The sequence below is a fragment of the Pantherophis guttatus genome, chromosome 3, assembly GCF_059756535.1.
Source record: "Pantherophis guttatus breed Tessera chromosome 3, ASM5975653v1, whole genome shotgun sequence".
Taxonomy (NCBI): domain Eukaryota; kingdom Metazoa; phylum Chordata; class Lepidosauria; order Squamata; family Colubridae; genus Pantherophis; species Pantherophis guttatus.
The window spans coordinates 108237549-108245475 of NC_142065.1; the positions used below are offsets into that span (position 1 = coordinate 108237549).

At 41.7% G+C, this 7927-nt stretch overlaps 1 protein-coding gene and 1 long non-coding RNA gene across 2 annotated transcripts; both read right to left on the minus strand.

Moving 5' to 3' along the window:
* Positions 1–1819: 1819 nt before the first annotated feature.
* LOC148114745 (uncharacterized) lies at positions 1820–6294 on the minus strand (the record flags this gene model as incomplete). Its single annotated transcript, XM_087890708.1, has 3 exons — positions 1820–5427; positions 5778–5915; positions 6155–6294. Coding segments are annotated over 3 exons (891 nt in total), but the record flags the coding sequence as incomplete, so codon positions are not given.
* Positions 6295–6498: 204 nt separating this feature from the next.
* On the minus strand, positions 6499–7427 carry LOC117661213 (uncharacterized). Its single transcript, XR_004589915.2, has 3 exons — positions 7359–7427; positions 7125–7189; positions 6499–6597 (listed from the first exon to the last, which is right to left on the minus strand). It is a non-coding gene; the product is annotated as an uncharacterized LOC117661213 (long non-coding RNA).
* Positions 7428–7927: the final 500 nt, after the last annotated feature.

Here is a 7927-nt window from a genome sequence, read left to right on the forward strand (position 1 = left end):
TAGGTGTCCCAAGCTGAGTGTATCTAGGTGTGTGACAATGTTATCCCAGGTGGATTCCAAGGAGTTAATTATCACACTCTTCATGGTCTGATTGGATACAACCTCCCCTCTCAAGTGTAATTCGGCCCTAGTAGCGTTTAACTCTAACAGGTGTTCGCTCATGGGAACCCCTGGTCTAATTCTTGCAGAATAGAAATCTTTAGAAATTCTGGTTGTGGTTGCCACGCTCTCACTTTAGAAAAGCCCAAACATTTTTTGCATTAGTTCTGACACTGTCAAGTAGTGTTTGATGCTGGGGTATATGGTGGGGAAAATACTGGAGATTAGTAGATAAAATGCCTTGTGGTGCAGGCAGTCCAGTTCAAAAGTCCAGGGTTTTTCTGGGGCATTAGTAATAAAAAACAATATATTTTCTCTCAAAAAAACAACCTGGAGCTGTTGGCTCCACTCCAAGAGGTTAGACCCATCCATTTTTAACTTTGGGAAATCATTAGGTAAATTCCCTGTGCTATTTGTTAAGTTACTTACAGCAGGCGGCTGTCCATGGTTCTGAATGTGCAGATAGCCACAATACGGCATAGGAATACTTGCTGGGAGTTTAAAAAGCCCTCTCTGCATTTTTTTTCCTTCTTTTCTTTCTAGGCGAATCTGCGCATGCGCGAGGTCCATTTCAGCCCTGTAGTCGTCGGTAGAGGTTCTCGTTGCTGCGGCTCCTGCGTAGAGGTCTCTCTCGGTCGGGTAGGCCTCAGTTTCGGCTTTGTGGGTCCAGCGGTGAGTCGAAGGTGGTCGCGTCGTCGCGATCTCGTCCAGATGAAGATCCTGCCCACTCGGATAGACCTGTGATGTCGGTGAGTATCTGCTTCAGTCTCTGCGTTCCAGTGTTCACGGCCTCTGCGATGGGTGGCGTTGCGCTCTCGAGGGGTGCTGCAATGTCGGTGGGTTTGCAGCAGCGTCCACGTCCCTCGTGTGGGTGGCTCAGTGTCTCTCCGTCCCTTGCCCCCCTTTGCGCTTTCGGTGTATTCTTGGAGATTTTTAGGTCGGAGCCGAAGGTGGCAGTGAGGGTCTTTATGGCTCGTTCAATCTGCCGCTCGGTTGGGGACATTTCGGGATCTGAGTCAGACCCCTCGTCCTCATAGAGTTCGTCTTCTCCACTGGTTTGTGGGGTGCAAGCATTTCGCGCCGGCCATTTTGAATCCTGGCCTTCGATTGGTCGGTGGTCGGCCATCTTGGCGGGCTGCTCGGTCAAAGATGGCCACCATTCAAAATTTGGCACGAGATCGAGCTCTTCGGTGTTGGTTAGGAGTTCGGCTGGGGGTGAGTTTCTTACCGAGCCGTGGTCCTCAGGTTCTGGGTTTGGGTCGTGACCTCCTCTCGCTGCTCCATGGTCCTGGATCAGGCTTTGGAGGTTCGCGATGAGGTCCTCGTCGTCTGTTGGCGATCTCAGCAATCTTAGTATGTCCAGCCGTAGTTTGTTGCTCCCTTGAGCGTCGGTTTCTTGGCTGTTCTGGTCTCCGATCCCCTTTCCATCGTCCATCGTCATGGTTTCAGGGTCGGTCTTGGTTTTGGATCTCTCTGGTGTTCCCGCGGGGAAGTTACCATGAGGGGACAGCTGTGCTGCCATCCTTTTAGTGCGTGCTCGGGTGTTTGGTTTCTTCTTTTCTTCGGCTGCAAATTGTCTTTCTGGCATATCTTCTCGTTATTGGGTCATTAAACCATCCTCTGCTACCATCTTGTTACTAATTTCAAGGATCGGACCCAATAACAGACATAGACTCATCGATGGTCAAACAGATTACTTTTTATTTACGTGGATCTTCTCTTTACAGGAATCATCAGCAAGAACATCTGGAGCAATGTGGGACAACCTTAAAGAAGAAGAGCTTGTAGTACAGTGGACTAAAGCACTGTTATTAACATCTGCTGCTTGCAATTACTGCAAGTTCAAATCTCACCAGGCTCAAGGTTGACTCAGCCTTCCATCTTTTCAAAGGTAGGTGAAATGAGGACCCAGATTGTGGGGGCAATAAGCTGACTTTGTATAAATATACAAAAGTATGAAGGCTATTGCTTAACGCATTGTAAGCCGCCCTGAGTCTCCGGAGAAGGGCGGCATATAAATTAAAGCAAAAAAAATATAAATACCTGGGAGGCGGAGTCTGGGGTAAGGAGTGGTCTAGGGGGGAGGTAGATGGAGGGTGTGTATGTGTGTGTTAACCCTTGCAGTCCTGGGTCATGGATGTCAGCTTGTATAGGTAAGGCATTTTTATGTGACACTTTCAGGTTAACCTTAATGGAAAGAACGGAAGGCTTCCTTTGCTGGTGCCCAAATACTAGCTGTCTTTGCTGTAGAATCAGTGAGCCTACCCAGAACTCTGGTTTCTAGAAAAATGTCTTGGGAGGAAGGCTGCTCCTGGCATGGAGATGATGTGCTCCAGTGGGGGGAGCAGAGGTTGGCTTCTTCCCTTACCCACAAAGTGGCAAGGGGCTCGTGCATCTCTCCAGCCTCTTTAATCAGGTGGGGAGATCACTGGGTAGAAAAGCAAACAAAGCTTCCTATCCTTGGCATGTGCTGCAATGTTGCTGGATGACTTGGTAGTGCTGCAGCCTGCTTTGGGCTGCCTATGCAAGGCCAGACCATTCTGGTGGTCCACCCCAGATATCTGATGGATACAGTTGATTTCTGGTGAGAGTCTGGTTTGCCAGTGATCTTGTTCTCTTGCCACAATTGCTTCTGAATAGTAAATTTGTTTAGGTGGCTCCTTTGTTTGATTGTAAATTTACTTTGTTATTGAAAGTAAATAAATCTGACATGATAAATCAGATACATATATGTGTCTCTGTGTGTGTGTTTTTCACCAAGTATCAGGCAATGGCCCAGGGGCTGGATAAATGGCTCTTTGGGAATCCAAATACAATGAACACCCCAATAAATGAGGAGATTTCAGGGTTCATTAAGTTCATGTAGAAGGCAAATTAAATAGAAGAAAACATCAAGACTTAGAAGATGTTTCCCTTCTCATCCAAGAAGCTTCTTCAGCTCCGTTGGATGGTGGAAATGGAAGGAGACAGCTGGTCATTTGCATTCTGTTACAGAGTTGCTGAGGCCACTTGGAGGTTTGCCTGTGTCCTCAGCATCACCTGAGTTGTGACAATGGGTGTGGAGCCTTTTTGGAACTGCTGAAAGGGTTCCTGTAGTCTGCAATTTTTCTGGAAATCTGTTCATACTCCCACACCATCAAGTCCAATGATCTCTCTTCAGCTGCTGGGAATCCCATTTCAAGCAATGGTGGTACTCTGAGGCCCTGGCTGTATAGCCCAGACCGTGGACCAGACTATGGTCCATAACTATCTGATGCGCATGGAAGTCTTGAGAAGTTTCCTGATAAGGCATCCCTTCCCTTCCACATAGGCTGCATTGTTATGCTAGCAATGCTGCAGTCAGGGGAGCACTCCTGATTTTCGTTGATTCCTTTTCACTTTCAAAGCTTTGTTTGTCTGTGCGCTACCATTGTCTATCCATTCTTGGCATTTTGGCACAATCTGCTTCCTGTTTGGCCCTTCTTTCCTTTTCTTCCTCCATATCAATGTCTCCTTTCCTTTTTCCTTCCACTCTCTTTCTTTTCTCCTCTCACCCAACTTAAGGCATCATCTAGATAACCACAATTGTTGAGGACAAGCGTTCATTGGTTATGAAGCTCATGTTGTAATACCATAGTCCATTAGGAAAACAGTATGTCACTCACTCCAAAAAGGCTCAAGAAGTTCTGGAAAACCAAAACAATAAATATTTGATGATATATTTCCAGTTTGTTCATTTGGTCACCTTGATGCTAGTAACACTAGAAGCAACAGAAATGAGAGACAAGTCTATACCAAAATGGGATGGATGTGAGGTTTCAGGCCCTTCCTCATGGAGGTGATTTAAGGCTATCTCAAGCTACTCATTGCTTGGATTCTTCAGGACATTTTCTATGGATTCCTAGAGCCATTCCTCCAGATTGTTTCTGGCTTCTTCTGAGGATTCTCATCTGAGTTTTTTCAGAGATGTTTGTAGCCATGCTTGCATATCTGTTTTTGATGCAGTAGAACCATTCTTTCTGGAACTTGATAAAGATGTTTGAAGCTATCCATCCATCCATCCATCCTTAAGTTTCTTTCAAGAGCAAGCAGGCTTTACCCAAATCACTCTCTCCTTCCTCTTTACCATGCTTTGATTTCTTAGAGTATTTGAGATCCTGGATGCCCTTAATAGATGCTTCAAGCTATTCCTGAGTCCCTAGATGGGATGCTTCATGTCCTTCCTCTTTGAAGCTATTTACAGCTATTTCAAGCCATTTTTGGCATCTTGTTTGTATGTTTCAGGACCTTTTCCAAGTTTTTCAGGGATTGTTGAAGCCATTTCCCCAGAAGTGGTAGGGGTTCTTCAGAAAATGAAAAGCTTTCTAAGGATCCTTAAAGCCATTGTAATATATTTTCCACAGGTCCTTCAGAACATTGCTTCTTCAGGTTCTCTATTGATTTTTCAAACCATCTCTTCCTCAGAGTTCTTGTAATCTCTACAGTGGACTTCTGTAGATCCTGAATTCCTTTAATAGAGGCTTCAAGCCATTCCTGAGTATCTAGTTGTGGTGTTTTAGGTCCTTCCTCCTCACGATTCTTTATAGATATTTTGAGCCATTTTTTTGGCATCTTGTTTAGATACATCAGGGCCTTCCTCTTGCAGGTTTTTCAAGGATTGCAGGTTTTCAAAGCCATTTTTCAAGAACTGGTCTAGGTTCTCCAGAAAGTGACAGGCTTTCTAAGGATCCTTGAAGTCATTCTAATATATTCACCACAGATCCTTCAGGACATTGCTTCTTGAGGTTCTCTATTGATTTTTCCAGCCATCCCTTTTTTCGGCTTCCTCGAAACTCTGACCTGGATTTTTGTAGATGTTGAATGCCTATAATAGATGCTTCAAGCCATCCCTGCACATCTAAATCACAGGTTTCTGGCCCTTCTTCTTGGAGATGATTTATCGATGTTTCTAGCCAACCATTCACATCCCCCCTGGATGCCTCAGCACATTCCTTCGGGAGGTTGGTGGTGGATGCTTTAAGCCATTCGGGCAGGGTGTACAGTTCAGAGGAATCCTCTTTCAGGATTTTCAGTGATTGCTGAAGCCACCTGAGTATATTTGGCCCGGATTCCTTAGATGCTTTGATTTTGAGGCTGTCTACTGAAGCCTTAAGCCATTTGTTATTTAATTGATACCCCACCATTTGAGGCTTCATTTTGTCTTGAGCTTCTGTCTTGTTTTCTGCAGTGTCTGCACTTGTTTGGCAGACACTCACAGAGCTTCTTTTGCATTCACTACTGCTATGTCTCTGGTCCATCTGCTCTCTGCCCATCAATAAGGTGCAGCAACCCTTCCTCAGTTGTGTCTCTCTGGAAAAAATCAGAATGTTAGCTGTAAATCTAGACCAACAACAAAGTATTGTTAGTTAAAAATGATGGGAATGGCTTTGATGTCAGGAAACTCTCACTCTGAAGGTATATAAATATTGTTGGGCCATGGTGGTGAAGGTTGAAAGATCTCTCCTATACATATCTTCCCATTCACTTCCATGAGATTAACTCCTAGATTTCTATATGTAAAAGTATAATGAACCATAATTCATTAATTTCTTTCTAAAGTAAGGAGAATGTCAGGTTTTTCCAAGCTTTCTAAGATAAGGAGAACCTAATATGAAATTCTGAAACAAGAAGTTCATGGTGGCGATCTAAAAATTTCTCACCTCCACAATCTTTCTTCATACTCTCTGCAGAGCTCCTTTTTCTCATCACTTATTTCAATATTTTTGAATGTCAGCATCTCTGTCTTGATTTGGAGCTCTTTGTTTTCTAATGTCAATTTCGACATCATTGCTACCTTTCTGTAAATTATGAGAACAAGAGATATTAGCCCTCTTCATTTTTTACTTGAATTACTAAGCATACCTACATTCTTAATTATTTTTGCATTCCATTATACCTATTGCTCTTCTCTTATTTAATTATACTTACATATAAAAGCATGGAACATTTCTTTTATCCGGTATATCTGGCCTAAGGGCTCTAATAAATAAATTTGATTTTGAAAGAAAAAGTCAAGATCTATCTAAATGTTTCTCACCTATAAAGTTCTTCTTTAAGGTCATTATTTTCTCGTAGGAGCTCTGCTTTTTCTCCAGCGTATTTCTGCACCTTGCAGCTGAGACTCTCATTCTCTCGTCTGAGTTTGTCCAGCTGCCCAGGCTCATCTGAACTATTTTTTCTGTAAAATATCAAGAGCAGAGTGTGATTAACCCCCTTAGGTTTTTTTTTATTTTATTTGATTATTTGGGTTTTTTTATTTATTTAAACTTGTTTAAAATTAAAACTAATTAAAATAGCTAGGAAAGGAAGAGAAAGGCAGGGTTGCTATCTAAAATTTTCTCACCTGCTCAGCTTTTCTTCATACTCTTCGCAGAGTTCCTCTTTTTCTTTGGCCAATTGGAGAGTCTTATTTATAAGCTCCTGAATTTTAACTCCAGCTCCTCTTTTTCTGCCAACAGTTTTGACATTTCCATTGTCTTTCTGCAAATTATGAAGACCAGAGAGAAATTAGCCCCCTTAGGGGTTTTTAACTTGAATTATCAACCTTTTTATTCAATTACAACACGTTAAAAATACCTCTGTGTGTGTGTGTGTGTGTGTGTGTGTGTGTGTGTGTGTGTGTGTGAATACACAGGAAATAATGCTTTAACCATTTCTTTTTCTTTTTTTTTATACATTCCACGAAAGGCACAAACAAATTCAAAATGATTTTCAGAAGCAAAGTAAAGTTATGGATGTAGAATAACTACAACTTCTCACAAATGCCTGTCAACATATCTCAACAAGTTGCTTCCTCAGTGATTAAGGCAGTACCTTAATCACTGAGGAATAGCAACCAACTGTTGCTATTCCCACCTTATTTCCCAAGCTTTACTAGAATATAATTTTCATCACTTGTTTGATAAAATGGCCAGTCCCATTGCCAGTGTAGAAATTATGAATGTTGTATTGAAAGTATGAACTTAATAGGATTATGCAAAGATTTGATGAACTATGCCAAGACTTACATATAACTCTGGTCCCTTGCTCTCTTCAGATCTACTTCCAGTCTTTCAGTTTTTGTCTGAACAATCTAGAGAAGCCAAAATACATCACAAATCAGGAATATATTTCCATATCAGCCCACTCACCATCCCCCACTACCCCATCACTCACACTGGGCTTCTTCACCTTTTGTTATGACATGAACTATTTCTCTTTAATGGACACTCAAAAGATTCCTCAGATGCTAGTTTGCTTACCTGATGGGAACGCATCTTTAAACTTAAATCCTGGCCCATGCGCATTTCTGGACGCCTGGAAACCTGGCAGTTCCGTGAAGAATGAAAAACATAAAATGAATTTTAGATGTTTGCTTGATAATTTTCTTCATTTCATGGTCATGAGAATAATTACATGAATTTGTTTTCCATAAATTCTCTGTCATGTATAAAGGAATGACTTTATATTTATGGACAATGTAATCACATTATACCATGGTGGCAGGATTGTATATTTTATTTGTGTATTTGTGTATAGAATATATTAATAATTTTTTTCTTTTAAAAAAAAAGAATTACATGAATTTGTTTTCCATAAATTCTCTGTCATGTCAGTGTAAAGAAGATATTAGTTGAAACTTCCTCTTTAGAAAAGAGTCTGGAGTGTAGACAAGCATATTTGTGCATATTAAAATCATGCATGTCGAGATGAGCACAAACATGTGCAACTCCCAATTTATTGCTGTAGATATTCAATACAGGCAATAAAGATTATTCACGCTGGGATGGAAAAAAATCTAGTTTTAGTTAATTTGTTTAGGAAATGTAAA